The sequence below is a fragment of the Lactuca serriola genome, chromosome 4 (assembly GCF_051521515.1).
Source record: "Lactuca serriola cultivar US96UC23 chromosome 4, Lser_US96UC23_V15, whole genome shotgun sequence".
NCBI lineage: Eukaryota > Viridiplantae > Streptophyta > Magnoliopsida > Asterales > Asteraceae > Lactuca > Lactuca serriola.
Genome location: NC_136411.1, coordinates 342,724,794 through 342,741,744, shown reverse-complemented (window position 1 = coordinate 342,741,744; position 16,951 = coordinate 342,724,794). Strand labels below are relative to the sequence as shown.

At 41.4% G+C, this 16,951-nt stretch overlaps 1 protein-coding gene across 1 annotated transcript; it reads right to left on the bottom strand.

Annotated features, from left to right (window-relative positions):
- Positions 1–12,960: 12,960 nt before the first annotated feature.
- On the bottom strand, positions 12,961–15,478 carry LOC145097512 (BTB/POZ and TAZ domain-containing protein 4-like). The gene is made up of 6 exons (XM_079035082.1): positions 15,339–15,478; positions 14,867–15,134; positions 14,630–14,769; positions 14,210–14,516; positions 13,706–14,019; positions 12,961–13,290 (listed from the first exon to the last, which is right to left on the bottom strand). The coding sequence occupies exons 2-6, from the start codon at positions 15,095–15,097 to the stop codon at positions 13,161–13,163; spliced, it is 1,122 nt and encodes a 373-aa protein (XP_078891208.1). The 5' UTR covers positions 15,098–15,134; positions 15,339–15,478; the 3' UTR covers positions 12,961–13,160.
- Between the last annotated feature and the right edge of the window lie 1,473 nt (positions 15,479–16,951).

The following is a 16,951-nucleotide window of genomic DNA, read 5'->3' as shown; positions in this document are numbered from 1 at the left end:
GGGTAATGATTCAGTTATTGTGGTTACCCGGAAGTTTCATGAGAGGGCGATGTTCTGCCCTGAGCAGGTGTCTTCTGAGCAGGCACAAATGAGTCGGTATTTGGACATTCTGAGGAGGGACATTCGGGAGTTCGTGTCGAACTCGACGTACCGGACATTTGCTGAGCTCCAGGAAAATGCCCGGAAGAGGGAGATTGAGTTGGAGACTCAGGCCAAGGAGGAGGCCGAGTCTCAGAGGATGGATCGGTGGCCGGCTCAGTCTCAGCCGGCAGCCAAGCGGACCAAGTCCGCTGATTCGAGGACTGGAAGCCAGAAGGGACGCACTTGCGGGAAGTGCGGCAAGGCTCATGAGGGGGCCTGTCGATCGGGTGCTTGCTATAAATGTGGCAAGGAGGGGCATATCGCCAAGGATTACCCCAAGGGATTTATGGTTTGCTTTCATTGCAACCAGACGGGCCATCGGAAGGCCGAGTGTCCACAGTTGCATCAGGGGTCAACACAGGGATCTGCACCTGCTGCTAGGGTTATCGAGGTTCGACCGGTGAAGGCCGAGGCTCCGAAGGCTCGTGGGAGAGTTTTCCAGTTGACTGCGGAGGAGGTCCGCGCAGCGCCCGATGTCATGATTGGTATGTATTATGTATTTACCTTTTCTTTTGAGATATTGTGCTTGTATGATGATATGTGTAGGTACTTTTCTTGTGAGTTCTGTACCTGCTTTGGTGTTATTTGACTCGGGTGCGAGTCGGTCATTTGTTTCCTTGGCATTTAGTCAGCACATTAGTATCCGTCGAGAGGCGTTGAGTCGACCTCTGCGAGTTTCCATAGCTGATGAGCGAGCAATGTATGCTACAGATGTGATTCGAGTATGTATCCTTGAGATCTTCAGTGTGGAGTTCCTGATAGATCTGGTCCCGATTGCAATGGGGGACGTGTGTGTTATAGTGGGCATGGATAGGTTGAGCCGATTTGGAGCTGTTATAGACTGCAGGCGTCAGTTGGTGACGATACGAAATCCCAGTGGGGGAGTGCTTACGGTATATAGCGAGGGAACCCGATGTGGGTCAGCGTTTTGCTCGGCTGCCAGGGCGAGACAGAGTTTGCAACAGGGCTGCAGTGGATTCGTAGCCTATGTGTTGGACACGCGAATGGCCTTGGGAGGCCAGTTTCGATTGATGAGGTTCCGATAGTGTGCGAGTTTCCGGATGTTTTTCCCGAGGAATTGTCGGGTGTACCTCCCGAGAGGCAAGTGGAGTTCCATATCGATTTGGTTCTGGGAGCAGCACCTATCTCCAAGACGCCTTATCACCTCGCGCCGCCAGAGATGCAGGAGTTATCCATGCAGCTTCAGGAGCTGCTAGGAAAGGGGTTTATTCGACCGAGTAGCTCGCCTTGGGGAGCACCGATCTTTTTTGTCAAGAATAAGGATGGTTCACACCGGATGTGCATTGATTACCGGGAGTTGAACAAGTTGATGGTCAAGAACCGTTATCCGTTGCCGAGGATCAATGATCTGTTCGATCAGTTGCAGGGGGCGTCTTGGTTCTCCAAGATAGACTTGAGGTCGGGTTATCATCAGATGAGGGTTCGGGATGAAGATATCCAGAAGACAGCGTTCAAAACTCGTTATCGGCATTACGAGTTCATGGTGATGCCTTTTAGGCTCACCAATGCACCAGCTACGTTCATGGATCTCATGAACAGGGTGTGCAGGCCGATGTTAGATCGGTCGGTGATCGTATTCATTGATGATATTCTGGTGTATTCGAAATCTAGAGAGCAGAACGAGGAGCATCTGAGAGAGATTCTCGGGGTATTGAGGTCAGAGAGGCTTTATGCCAAATTCTCCAAGTGTGATTTTTGGTTATGAGAGGTTCAGTTCCTGGGACATCTCGTCAACCAGAATAGGATATTGGTCGACCCAGCCAGATTGAGGCAGTCATGAGGTGGGAGGTGTCGAGATCGCCCACTAAGATCGGGAGCTTTCTAGGATTGGCCGGCTATTATCAGAGATTTATTAAGGATTTCTCCAAGATCGTCGTGCCACTTACCAAGATGACCCGAAAGGGTGTCGCTTTTTCCTGGGGTCCGGAGCAGCAGACCTCATTAGAGACACTTCGCCAGAAGTTGTGCGAAACCACAGTGCTCGCACTCCCGGAAGGGATGGAGGATTTTGTGGTGTACTGTGATGCATCGATATCCGGGTTGGGAGTGGTGCTTATGCAGAGGGGGCATGTGATAGCATATGCATCGAGACAACTGAAGCCTCATGAGTCAAGGTATCCCACCCACGACCTGGAGCTGGGGGCTGTGGTGTTCGCCCTCAAGATCTGGCGTCACTATCTGTATGGGGTTCGGTGTACCATATACACGGACCACAAGATTCTGAAGTACTTGATGGATCAGCCCAACCTGAATATGCGCCAGAGGAGATGGTTGGATGTGGTAAAGGATTATGATTTTGAGATCCTGTACCACCCGGGCAAGGCTAATGTGGTAGCCGACGCTTTGAGCCGTAGGGCGGAGAGCGCCCCGATACGAGACGTTTGTATGAGGTTGACAGTGATGACTCCGGTGTTGGACACCATTCGAGGGGCCCAGGTTGAGGCCATTAGACCGGAGAACCGTAAGAGAGAGCGGGTTATTGGTCAGATATCAGAATTCGTTACCGATAGTCGGGGACTTATGACTTTTCAAGGCCGGATTTGGGTACCGTTTGTGGGCGGATCGCGTACCATCTTGATGGAGGAGGCCCATAAGTCGAGGTTCTCGATCCATCCCGGGGCCACTAAGATGTTTTTGGACCTAAAAAGGGATTATTGGTGGCCCTGTATGAAGAGAGATGTCGCATGGTTCGTGGAGAGGAGCTTGACCTGTCGTAGGGTTAAGGCCGAGCACCAACGTCCACATGGTAAGTTGCAGCCATTGGAGATTCCCGAGTGGAAGTGGGAGCAGGTTACCATGGATTTTATCACCAAATTGCCAAGGACTGCTAGAGGTGTCGATGCAATTTGGGTGATTGTGGACAGGTTGACGAAGAGCGCTCACTTTCTTGCTATCAGTGAGAGCTCTTCTGTTGAGAGGCTGGCAGAGTTGTATGTGAGGGAGGTGGTATCGCGGCTTGGGGTTCCGATCTCGATTGTTTCAGATCAAGATGTGCGATTTAATTCCAGGTTTTGGAAGAAGTTTCACGAAGAGTTGGGTACGAGGCTGCACTTCAGTACCGCATACCACCCACATACTAATGGGCAGAGTGAGCGGACGATTCAGATGCTCGAGGACATGCTCCGAGCATGTGTGTTGGATTTCGGCAGGAATTGGGACACGTACTTGCCCTTGGCAGAGTTTTCCTACAACATTAGCCATCATTCGAGCATTAATATGCCACCCTTTGAGCTATTGTATGGGAGGAGGTGTCGGACCCCCATTTGCTGGGGAGAGGTAGGGCAACGTGTGATGGGTAGTACGTAGATCGTGCTTCAGACGAAGGAGCAAATTCAACAGGTTAGACAGAGGTTATTGACCGCTCAGAGACGTCAGAAAAGTTATGCAGACAGGCGACGATCCGAGCTCGAGTTTCAAGTCGGTGACTTCATACTCCTGAAGGTATCTCCTTGGAAAGGAGTGATCCGATTCAGGAAGAGAGGCAAGTTGGGGCCTCGGTATATTGGTCCTTTCAGGGCGACCGCCAGGGTGGGCAGAGTAGCGTATCGTTTGGAGCTACCTGCGGAATCGAGTCAGATTCATGGGACCTTCCACGTATCTCAGTTGAGGAAGTGTATCGCCGATGAGTCGGCAGTGGTCCCCCTAGAGGACATTCAAGTGGATGCGAGCCTGAACTATGTTGAGAGGTCGATCGCGATCCGGGATCGGAGGATCAAGATTTTGAGAAACAAGGAGGTATCATTGGTTCAGGTCCAGTGGCAACATCGGAAGGGATCCGAGCTGACTTGAGAGCCGGAGTTAGAAATGCGTGAGCAGTACCCAGAGTTATTTGCTAAGAGAGACTTCGAGGGCGAAGTCTGATTCTAGTGGGGGAGAATTGTAACATCCGGATTCCCAGGTATATTATTTTATTCTTTTATATTGAATTTTTGGAGAGAAACTCGGCGAGTAGGAGCCCCGACTCGCCGAGTTGGATCGCGATTGAAGTGGTCTGATTAATGAGGGACTCGGCGAGTCCATGAGTGGACTCGACGAGTCCACGCTGTTTAATGAAACCCTAATTTCTCGGGTTTGCGCCCTATTTGAAGGCCTTTATGGCCGTCATTTGTGGCCACCAGTCCAGTAAGAGAAACCCTAGAGTGTTGGAGCATTTTGAGAGAGATAAGAAGCCATTCTTGACCTTTGTGGTGTTGTTTAGCAAGAAGAAGGAGGCTCTAGCCAAGGGAAAGCAAAGGAGGTTGCTATTCTGAGGATTTGAATCTAAGACCATTTCATTTGAGGTATTATTTCGACCCTTCTTCTATTTTGGGAAAGATAGATGGTTTTAGGGTTTCTTGTGCCCTTGTCTAAGTCGATTGGAGGTCCAAATAGTCCCTTCTGGTGATGAGACTTTGGATCTGGACCCATAGAGTTCCAGAGAGCCTTATTCTTCAAGCTTTATGAAGCACAATGGAGGTCATGACCTTGGGTTAAGGTATTTGGGGCTAAATCATCATATTTGGTTATATGGTTGTTGCATGTGCATCAAGATTGAGACTTTACGTGATTATAGTGCTTGGAAAGGCCAGATCTATGGATTAGAGGAACAGATCTGACCTCAGAAGATCGATTGAGTGAGTGCATAGTATGTACTCGCCGAGTCCATGGGAGGACTCGACGAGTTGAGTTGGGTTGCCCCGCGACTCACGATCTGTGTCGACTCGTGAAAGTTAGGGTTGACTCAGTGAGTCAAGGGAGAACCAGGGGCGAAGAGGACAGGCGTGTACTCGCCGATTCACCTTAGTGCACTCGGCGAGTAGGGTCAGCTGTGATCGTTGAATTTCGTTGACCTTTAGGATTCCGGTTAACAGTTGGACTTTTGAGTCAAGGAGGGGTAAAATGATCTTTTACCCTTCTGAAGGATCATAGAAAGGGGTTTAATCTAGCCTTTGAGAGCCATTTCTTATTGAGGATATTTTGCATGTGTTTAGGCGGGGGCTAGACCTGTAGATTCGTGTGCGAGATCATCCGAGATACCAGAGGTGAGTCTTCTCATTATACTGTGCCTGGAAGGGTACCTATGTGTGACCGGAAGGTCTGGTATGCTATGAGATATATGCATTGTATGCTATGAGATATATGCATTGTATGCTATGAATTGCTTGTTTCATATGTGCTATGTGTGTGATATGTATGTTATGCTTGATATGGGCCGGAAGGAATTATGATATGGGCCGGAAGGCAATATGATGTGGACCGGAAGGTCAGGGAGTTATGGACCGGAAGGTCGACACGGGTAGGACCGGAAGGTTTACCGGGTTGGGACGGAAGTCCCCTGAGACACATGGACCGGAAGGTCGTGTGGAGTATGACCTGGAAATGCGTATGTATGTAAGTGGTATATTGGGGAACTCACTAAGCTTCTTGCTTACAATGTTTATGTGTAATGTGTTTCAGGTACTAGTGAGGACCGTGGGAAGGCGCCGACATGACTCGTACACACACAGGCGGATTTGGATATGATTGATCTTGGGATTCATATGTTTTGTATTATGACCATGTTACATTGGATTTTTTGGTTTGTCTTGAATGGAATTATGTTTTAAAGAATTGAAAAATTATTTTGAAAATTTACGTTGTTACACACACACTCACTACGAAGTGTGCCAAAAAGTGTTTCCAAGCCTTAGAAATGTTCTAGGGAAGGTGTTTTGACCATGGCTTAGCCAGAATGGGAGTTTGTTGCTATTTTGGACCCTTAAAAGGGTGTGTGCGGCCGTACACATGGTTTGTGCAGCCGTACACACTTGAAAATGATGTGAAAATGGCGTTTTGCTGCATAACTTCAAGGATCCTTAGCTTATATCAATCTATTACAAGTGTATACCCTATTTAGGGGCTTAAAAGTGTAGTTATAGTTCAAAAAGGTAGTGTGTGTTCTTGGTGTTCTTGGAGATTTAACACCAAATAGGTGTTTTTATGGATCAAACCAAAGGGAAAGGCTAGTTAATGCCTGGTATTAACGAATCAAGGAAGCAACTCTTACTTGTTTTGAAGATTTGAAGAGAAATATGGATGACACTTGAGAGAAAACGAGTTCCAGTCTTGAAGGAGGTTGAAACAAAGTGTTCAAAATGACTGAGTATCATATATATTGGGGGAGTGTGCGGCTGGGTGTGGGTGTGCGGCTGGGATGGGTGTGTGGCCGCACACACCTTGTGTTGGTGTGTTTGGTTCATTTGCAAGGTGTTACACTCACAAATACTCATCCCAAGACCCATACCTAGATTATACTAGGCTTAAAACACTCGAATAGACCACAAACCGCGCTAAAAGATAACAAAATGAGGCTATCTTTGATACATTTGAACAACTGTACAAGCTAGAAATTTCAGGTTGTCACACCCAACTCCAAAAGGATGGAGTCTTTGAGTCTTTTGACCTCAGGTTCGAAGACACATGCGAGTCTTGTTTTCTTGGAAAGATAAACAAGTCACCCTTCACTAGTACTTGTGAAAGGGGTGAGGGTTTATTAGATCTCATACACACGGATGTATGTGGGCCCTTTAGATCCACCACAAGGGATGTGGACCGCTTCTATATGACTTTTACCGATGATTATAGCAGATATGGGTATATCTACTTAATCAAGCACAAGTCAGGAACTTTTGAAAAGTTCAAAGAGTTTAAGCAAGAAGTGGAGAATCAGTTGGGCAGAAAGATAAAGATGCTTCGATCCAATCGAGGTGGTTAGTATCTTAGTATCGAGTTCCACGACTCTCTTAAGGATTATGGAATTGTTTCACAATTGACGCCACCTAGGACACCGCAGTTGAATGGTGTGGCTGAGAGGCGCAATCGAACCTTGCTGGACATGGTTCGTTCCATGATGAGTCGAGCTTCGTTACCTATCTCGTTCTGGGGGTATGCCTTAGAGACTGCCTCCCATATCCTTAATATAGTCCCAACTAAGAAGGTTGCCAAAACACCTCACAATATGTGGACATGGAAGGTTCCCTTGTTATCACATATCAAGGTTTGGGGTTGCGAAGCTTTCATAAGATGAGAGACTCACAACAAACTCGAACCTCATAGTAAGCGATGTATTTTCATTGACTACCCACAAAATTAATTTAGATATCTATTATATAAACCGAGTGACAATGTTGTCTTCGTTGCAACGAGAGGGGTCTTTCACGAGAGAGAACTCATATGCCAAGAGGACAGTGGGAGGCAAATTGATATTGAAGAGCTTTAGAAATCAAGCGATGAAGGAACCTCTAACACTGGCACTCAACCCGAGGAGGAAACTCCTATTGAACCAATTGACGAGTCCTTACCTCTTAGACGTTCCAGTAGAGTTACTGTTACACCCGTATTATATGGTTTTCATATAACTGCTGAGGGTGATACGTTTATTAGTGATAGTACACTAATAAATTTGGATGAACCTAACAACTACAAGGAAGCCATGGCAGGCTCGGAGTCTGCAAAATGGAAAGAGGCTATGGACAGCGAGATTCAGTCCATGTATGAAAATCAAGTTTGGAACTTGGTTGACAATGTGCCAGGTCGTAAGATGGTCGTGTGCAAATGGATCTTCAAGAAGAAGACCGACATGGATGGGAAAGTACACACTTATAAGGTGCGATTGGTTGTGAAGGGCCTTACTCAAACTCCTGGAGTTGACTATGACGAGACCTTCTCACCAGTAGCGAATATTAAATCTATAAGGGTTATGCTAGCCATAGACACGTTTCATGATTATGAAATATGGCAGATGGATGTCAAAACCGCTTTCCTTAATGGGAAGTTGGTTGAGGATGTTTAGATGAGTCAGCCAGAGGGTTTTGTCGATGCAAAGTACCCTAATAGAGCGTGTAAGCTTGAGAAATCCATCTATGGATTAAAACAAGCGTCTCGCAAATGGAATCTTTGTTTCGATGAGAAAGTCAAAGAGTTTTGTTTTTTCGAGAAGCGAGGATGAGCCTTGTGTATATGTCAAGGCCAGTGAGAGTATGGTTAGCTTTCTCATTTTGTATGTGGATGACATACTGCTCGTAGGAAACGACATCCTAACCTTGCAGGAGGTCAAGTCCTGGCTTGGGAAGTGCTTCGTTATAAAGGACCTCAGAGAAGTTGCTTATATTTTAGGGATAAAGATATTAAGAAATAAGAGTAAAAGACTAATAGGACTTAGTCAAAGTACCTACCTGGACAAGGTGTTGAAACGTTTCAGCATGGAGAATTCCAAGAAAGGGGAGTTACCAATCCAAAGCAATACCAAGTTAAGTAAGACTCAAAGTCCGAGTACCGAAGCTGAGATAGCAAAAATGAGTCGAGTACCTTATGTTTCCGCTGTTGGCTCGATCATGTATGTTATGACGTGTACTTGCCCTGATGTGGCCTTCACTTTGAGCATGGTCAACATATATCAAGGGAATCCTGGTAGAGCTCACTGGACTGCAATAAAGAACATTCTTAAGTACCTACGAAGGACTAAGGACTGGGTCCTTATCCTCGGTTGGAGTGATGACTTGAGAGTGCAAGGGTATAGTGACGCCAGTTTTCATACCGACCGGGATAATTTCCGCTCTCAGTCGGGCTGGATATTTACCCTGAATGGAGGAGCAGTGACTTGGAAAAGTTCCAAGCAGCAGACCGTAGCAGATTCAACGTGCGAATCAGAGTACATAGCAACGGACGAAGCGTCGAAGGAGGCAATATTGCTAAAGAACTTCATTGGAGACATTGGAGATGTACCTGCCATAAAGGAGACTATGGAGATTTTCTGTGATAACGAGGGTGCGGTCGCCTTAACCAAGGAACCGAGGGATCAAGGCAGATCCAGGCATATCAACAGAAAATATCACTTCATTAGACATCGGGTAGAAGAGGGACTCCTCGTAGTGAAAAGGGTATCGTCATAGGAGAACCCAATAGATCCCCTTACGAAGGGACTGAGTAGGGTTAAGCACTTGCATCATGCTAGGAGTATTGGGCTGAAGGACGATATTAGTTTTAGTGATTAGATAGTTATTTAGAAACTTGTAATAGATAAAATGTAACTGACATTCGATGATCGAATAAAGGAGTTCTATTTATGAGTAAAGTTACTATCTTGTTTCAATTGTTTACTATTGTTTCACTTTTGCATGTTTTGACTTCCAGAATAATAAGATTATTCAAATTATCCACAGTCGATCATACTTTGGAAGTAGGTATTGAGGCAAGACTGTCATGAATTGGCTTATAGATTGTCTAAGGGTTTAGACATAACAAAGGTTTGCTGCAGCGTTCATGAGTGCTCCTGAAATAAGATTTGAGCATTGGATTAAACCCAAGCTCGCATGAGTCACTTCATGGAATTTATCACGAGTGATTGTGAGACGATAATATCATATAGTCTTTAAACCGAGATACATGAGTTGTTGTTACAAGTTGGTTGTACATTGATAATGCGTAAACGCATCAGTAACTTGATGTTATAAAACATATTGTTGTGTATGATTCAATGAGTAAATAGTACAAGCATATAAGTCAAAGTTAATCCGTTCCTTTTATCCTAAGAGTTAAAAGTGATATCTTGGGCCCCTCGATGATTTTGTGTTGACTTATGTGTCGGGCCCAGTCAGGACTAAATTGATGCGTTCAATTAAGTTCTATGTCAGACAAATTAGAAATCAGGAAACAAACTGTTGGACAATAAGTATGACTATGTTCCATGTATTTGTCCGCATGATATCTTGAGAACGGAGGACTACATGATCCCTTATCTAAAGGACGCGTCATTGACTAGGTCAGAGTTCGACAACGGCTATTGAGAGCTACGATTGCTAATCGGATCTTGAAGTTGCATTGGCAGTTATAGTTATTAGACTTATCCAAGTAGAAGACTGTTGGATCAGGTGTCTAAGCCCATAACTATAATTGGGATGTACTTGACCCGATAGTAGCATGGTCCTTTTGGGTTGCCTTTACATTAGTGACTGGACAGGATGATTGTTAAGGAAAGAGGTTGATTTATTGTTAACAATAATAAATTGGGTCATAAATATGATTTTTTTTAATATATTATAAGAATAATATATTAATTTGGAATCATATTATTAATTAGTATTTAATCAGAAATTAATTTGAATTAATTTTTGGATTAAAGGAACTGATTAAAAGTACAATGGTTGTTTTGTAATTATTTGATAGTTAAGGCTTTGGGCCATTGGATCACCCTTAATCGGGCTAGGTTGAAAATCCTAGAAGGATTTAGGAGTTTTCGTCCAAGGCATAAGGCAAGGAGGTCCATGGACTTGCTTAGGCCCTAAGCTAAGGGATTATGGTTTCCACCCTAAAACCCTAGTTGGCCTCAAGTATAAATAGACCTCCTAGGCTTAAGATTTCGTCCCACCCTTGAGAAACCCTAGAAGAGACGATTTCTAGAGCAAGCTACCTTCTCTTCTCTCACTCAAGTGTGTTTGTGAACCACTAAAGGTACTACATTTGTGGTACTTGTTCTCAAGAGCAAAGGAACTTCAAGATTTAGTTGTTATTACTATATAGCAACAAAAGTATGTATTCTAATCTTTTGTTTGTGTATTTCGAAATTTTAGATGCATGCTATGGTTTTCCTTTGTGTTCATTTGTTGTATGTCTAATATTGAAAACATAGATCCAAATTAGGGTTACATGCACACATAGGATTGTTTGTATAAAACCCATCAATTATATGTTTCAAAAAACTCCTTCCAAATATCATGAGCTTTATCAGAATATACATGACTAGCATAGATAGTTTCAAAAATTGACCCTAAGATCCAATTACAAACAACAACATTAACACGCTCCCACTTAGAAGCTTTAGAAGACTCAGATTTTTCCAAAGTAAGAGTGCCATCTACAAAACCTAATTTATTCCTAGCTTTTAGACCTTTTGACATAGCATTACGCCACAAATGATAATTTTCACTTCCAATTAGTTTAATAGTTATAATAGATGTTACAACATTATCAGATGGATGGATATATAAGAGATCATCAAAATCAACAGGAGTATCTTTGGGTGTACCACTCCCTTCAGGTGTTTCACCAATCATAATGAATAGATACAAACAACGAAACCAAAAAAGATAGAACACAGACAATTGTGTTGACTTAATGTCCAGATGGTCACCACAGTATGTCGGGGCCCAAGACAATCAACACAGTGCACAAAAAACAAATCAAAAAACAATAACTGGTGTACACAAGACAACCATGATCTCCCACGTCTACAGCTAAAAAAGAAGGAGAAGGGAACAAGAAACCCTCACAGTGCAATAGCAGAGAAGTTCAAGAATCGACTCCCTGAATTTGTTCTCTTCAAGAGTTTATCGGTGATGAAATTCGACCTCAAGAGAGTTATTTCAGATTAGAGGGATTAATCGAATGATCTTCAGAAATTCAACCAAGGATTGTTAATAAAGTGTCACAGGTAGCAAACAGTTTCAAAGATCTGCAAAAGCAAACCAAAAAACTCGTAGTACCAAGATCTTAACAAAACAACGTTTTACTTTTAGCGAAATTAAAGCGGAAACCCTAAAGAAACAAGAACCCTAGTCTTTCACAGATCTATATACAACTATGAAACTGACTACAATGATAAAAAACAAAAGAAGTGTACCTTTCAATAGATAGTCGACGAAACAACGCCAAAAGACCGACGAACTTCAGGATCGAGAAACAAGAGCCTTACAGCTCTGATACCATGTTAAAATAGACAAAACAAACTTTCCCAACATCTTCATTTCTTATATCATTTGATGATTAAGAAACTGAAGGTTTTCAAGATACTTACAACTCAAAACTCACTACAAAAATTCTAATCTACTCTCTTGATTAATCACTCAACCTAATCTATTACAATCAAAGAACTCATCTGAGAGCTATGTAAACAAAGACTATATACAAAGCCTAAATATTACAGATGAACAACGAGAGAGACGAAAAGAGAAAACCCTAATGTATTTGATCTGGAAAAATGACTGAATGAATGAATCTTTCACTCTCTCTCTTACTTTATACTTCAAATCATGGATACGAACTTCACCCGGACAAGATCTGACCCGAGTACATAACCCGCGTGCTTTTAACTTGCAATTTTACTTTCATAACCAACATAATTTTTATTGAACACAAATACCCCTTCTTTCACAATTATATTCCATTTAACTCAACAAGAATAATAAATATGACATTGTAAATATTTATTATTTTCAACATATGTCCTTCACTTGGTGTAAGTAAAAAGGAGTTTCGTGATTATAGTTGCACAGGATGAAGTTCTCCTTTTTCCATTATATCCTTGTAATTGTACCTTATTTATTTTGCTTTTGACTTAGCGACTTGCTGATCATGGTGCATTTTTTTATATATTTTCCATTTAAAAAAGAAAAAAAAAGGGAAAAAGAGAACTAATCATCCATAGGAAGTACCTCATTGATTACATTATTTAACTTGGTATCGGTGTTAGTAAAAACTCATCTGAAGAGTGCTTTCCGGACGTAGACACAACACAACACAAAATAACAATTCAATGTTCAATAAGTTTGAGAATTGAGATTTGGGCTAACTAGACCAAGGCCCGTTGACATGAGGGATGAATATATTGATTGGATGTGTGCTCACTTTTAATTATGTGCGTCTCTTTACTTAGCCCGTTTATATTATGCATGCATTTTAAGAAAAATTGTCAAATTACCTATTGGAAGAGAGTCATCTTGTTTTTAGCAAGCTTATATAGACATATTGATTTAGTCCTACATTGTTTTACATATCACAAAAGCATACAAAATACTTGTATTATAATCACATATTGATATTTGTAATTATACAAACGTGTAGTTAATATACAATATAAGCAAAGAACAAATTAACAATAACATTGTTCTAGCTATGATCATAACTACAATACAATGAGACCGATTCAGTTACAAAAGGTTTCGGCTTAATTTATGACTACATACTCTCTATAGTGAGCGCTAGCATTAGAACGATGTTACCAATGTAAAATACGGAGCACCCGTTATACTTTTTGTTCTCAAGATCTTTTTCACCAATATTTTCCACTTTATATCGTCCTTCTTCTTTTGTTTCTTCGCCCTTTCTTTAAAATTCCTGCAACAAAATATTTTAAACTCAATAAGCTACTTTACACATCAATCATTTATGAATAATGTTTATGCATCATGATTGATCACATGCAAACATGTTCCCTCACATGAGAGTGTCATATGTCTTAGTTATGTCGGTTGTAACATGATTTTATTCGAGTATTAGCAGTCATAGAGTGATAGTTTCAGTTTCAATATGAATTGGGTTCCTTGTAGGCTTAGGGTTTGTGTCAACCGCCTATGGGACCGCTATGTACCTCTCACATCATACACTTGGCATGGGATGAGATAGTGTGGATCAGCTCAGGGTTTGCTGAAAGGATAACCCTTTCGCAGAAAAGACGATTTCATGTGCATTTAATGTTTCTATAGTACAATTACAACAAAACATTTTAGGATGATTAGACGTTGATCCGTACTTGCATAAAGGAACTCTACAGACGTTTGAATCGACACAAAGACGTGCGTGTAACTCCAAGAGTTGCCACATTCGTTTGCAGTGAACACAACCACCGGGGACTCTTAACTTGCATCCGGCAAAATGGCGTACGAGTGATTCCAACCCTTTGCAAGCCTCGTAGTTACACGGATCTTGATGTTTGTTTAAATCCTTGTCGTGTGGACCGATTGTTCTACAACCATCTCTACATATATGAACTAGGGCTTCCATAGCTTCATATAACTCTAGATAAACCTTCCTCTCCTTCATCTTCTTCTCTTTCTCCTTTTGCATCTGCATAATACGTTTGCAACAATTATATCATGTCACCTTGTTAATATACAACAACAACATTACTCCAATCTCATACAAATGGGATAAAGGAGGTAGGACAGTTGGGAGATTATATTGCTTCTATAGAAGACCTCGTACACTTGTTAAAATGAAAGGGAGAAAAGAATGAGTGTACTTTTCAAATGCTTACATTGGCTTCAACAGCAACTGTTGCAAGAAGTTCTTTTTCAAGAACCGGATGACTCTCTTTCATGGCTTTCCATCCATCCGACAAAGAGACTGCTTTCAAGTTCTTTATGATTAGCCGATGACATATGATACTAAGTCGTGGGGCATCACATAAAAGTGCGAGTTGAAATACATCGACAACGTTGTCGATGTTCAAGAATTTATGTTCGAGTTGATTTACACACTCTCGTTTCAAACGTGGTACAACGAAGGAGTGTGAGAGCACTAGTAAAGACAAAACGTGTTCTTCCATTTGTTCCTCTTCATAACTACATCAAACAAAAGAATCAATTAAAAACTCGTGTCTCAGATTCTAAATTTCTAATCAAACAAATTATGAAATCGATGTTTTTTAGGAGAAGTGTTGTTACTTGTTTATTACCATGAAGAGTACAAGAATCGGATGAAAACACGAACAGCTTCTGTTGGAACTCCACGTATAGGAACTGTGAATTGTTTGACTTGCTTCTTGCTTTTACCCTTTCGCTTAAACATGCTTCTGAAAACAGGTGAAGCCAGACCCTGTTGAAGAAGATTAATTAACATCGACTCCATTATAGATTGTTTAATTATACAAAAAGTTGCAGAAGAAATGAGATCTTAAAACAATCGAACTTACAAGAATGCTAGAATGTGCGTAGATGATGTCGTGAGTAGTATGAATCGACACATCTGCTCTATAAGCATCATCAAAAAGACTATCCCATATCTCTGTCGTGGTGGCCGAGACACAACAGATTCTCCGGCCTGACGGCGGCTTGCGTGTCATCAGGGTTGTCGCCGGTAACGGAGGAGGCACCGGTGAATCTCTTTTAACAGCCATTCCACTTTCGTCGAAGCTACTTCCCATGATTTCTCTCTTCGTCTTATATAGAGCTTCGATTTATCTGTCAAATCAATCAATACGTCTTAGATTCTTCAACCACCTTGAATAATTTATTCTTGAAAAGCTGGAATACGAAATTATCAAGTACAGATAACAGATCGATGAACGTTGGCATAACCGGGTAGATCTAACTTTAAAGCACATATGATAATGTGTGCGTCGGCATTTATATTAGGTGAAAATGAACATGAAACTTGAAAGTTACCTTAATGAACAAATTGGACAACAATGGCGAAATCGATCTTGAGAAGTATTTCGAAATTATCAGTTCGTAATCATGAACTTCGTTCTCCGAAACCTAAACCTCGTCAATCTCGTTGTATCTGTGTGTATATTCAGGTTAACTAATTAAATCCGCCGATTGTTACAAGCTCCTTGAGATCAACAGCGCCACCACCGTCCGCCGTGGTTACGCCACGATCAACTTGTAACAAAGGGCGGATTAATTCGTTTCTGGACCCGTGAGTCCTTGATCAATAACAGGAGAGAGAGAAATGGCGAATGATTTATAGAACATTTCGTTGAAAAACAATAAAAATACATTAAAAAAATCTTGATATTTGGTTGGTGAGATGTGATTATTTGGTTCTTTGTCAGCTCCGACTCATAAGTTGAAAACGTGCGGCTTGTAAAACTAAAAAAAGAGAAAGAATTCGACGCTGCAGGCCCCGTCCACGCGCTTTCCCGCGGGTTGGTATTCCACGTGATTCATTTCCACCGTTAGTTAGTTTCACTTTGCACCCTTTGACTATTTGATTTTACATATGAACCCCAATGAGTATTACGCATGGCAAGTTTGGACAAACTACTTTTTGCTGCTTTAAAAAATGTTTAATCATTACTGGCCCATGGAAATCGTTTAGGGACCATAACATGAGATGTATATTATGGAATATACTTGTAATATTTTGAATGTGTCTACATTTAAATTTTAGATTTATGCAAGACTTTTTTGGTATTGATCTTTTGGGGTCGGTTTAGTTTTTTGAACGTAACATGTGGTCTGCAATGTTGAAATTATAAACTGTAAGTACAGGTCGAACACTAAGATGATCCTTAACTTTAGATATTTAGATCATAAACTACATTACTACTTTAGATATTGATCATGTAGATTATATTTTGTTTTCAAGAAAAGCGGGGAGGGGGGGGGGGGGGGGGGTGTTAACAAATGTCATTACTCATTGCTAGTATATGTTACACATTCTAGTTAAAATTATTGAATTACAATGTGGTTGATGTGGTCATAAAAGTTTTGTGCAAATAAGTGATCATTTTGTTAAAAAGATATTATAATTCCAAATTTATACAAAATACAATAAATATAACTTGGGTATTTGACATTTTGACATATTCTGTGTCTACTTTTCTTTTAAAGCTAAAATTGTCAAATCCATTATAAAAATCATGATAGTGCCCATCATGTGTTAGATATTTTGTTTTTTTTTTCTTTTTTTTTTCCTACAAAATAGACGAATATCTTTCTAGATAAAAAAATAAAAATAAACAATATATTCGTTAAGATTATTAGTAAAAGAGCTTAATCAAATTTCATGACTATGGAGAGAATCAAGAGTTTATTGCCATCGATAGAAAAGCTCCAAAACCCTAAATGCACCAAACATGTTAATAGTATATTTATGAGCTACGGTCTAAATTATTTATGATTAACTAGTGTTTGTGATAAAAATCTAGTGGTGAGCAAGGGTCTAAATTATTTATGAATAACACTTGTGATAAAAATCTAGTGGTGAAAGCCACAACATTGAAACAAGTCCGCTTCACACCATCGTAATCATCTACAAATAATTTACTTTT

What these genes read in the sequence shown, in the direction of transcription:
- LOC145097512 (XM_079035082.1), bottom strand. Translation starts at nt 15,097, where the DNA reads ATGGGAAGTAGCTTCGACGAAAGTGGAATGGCTGTTAAAAGAGATTCA. An exon ending in ACGCACATTCTAGCATTCTT is followed by an intron (nt 14,770 to 14,866) that starts GTAAGTTCGATT and finishes CTTCTTCAACAG; the next exon opens with GGTCTGGCTTCACCTGTTTT. An exon ending in CGATTCTTGTACTCTTCATG is followed by an intron (nt 14,517 to 14,629) that starts GTAATAAACAAG and finishes TGTTTGATGTAG; the next exon opens with TTATGAAGAGGAACAAATGG.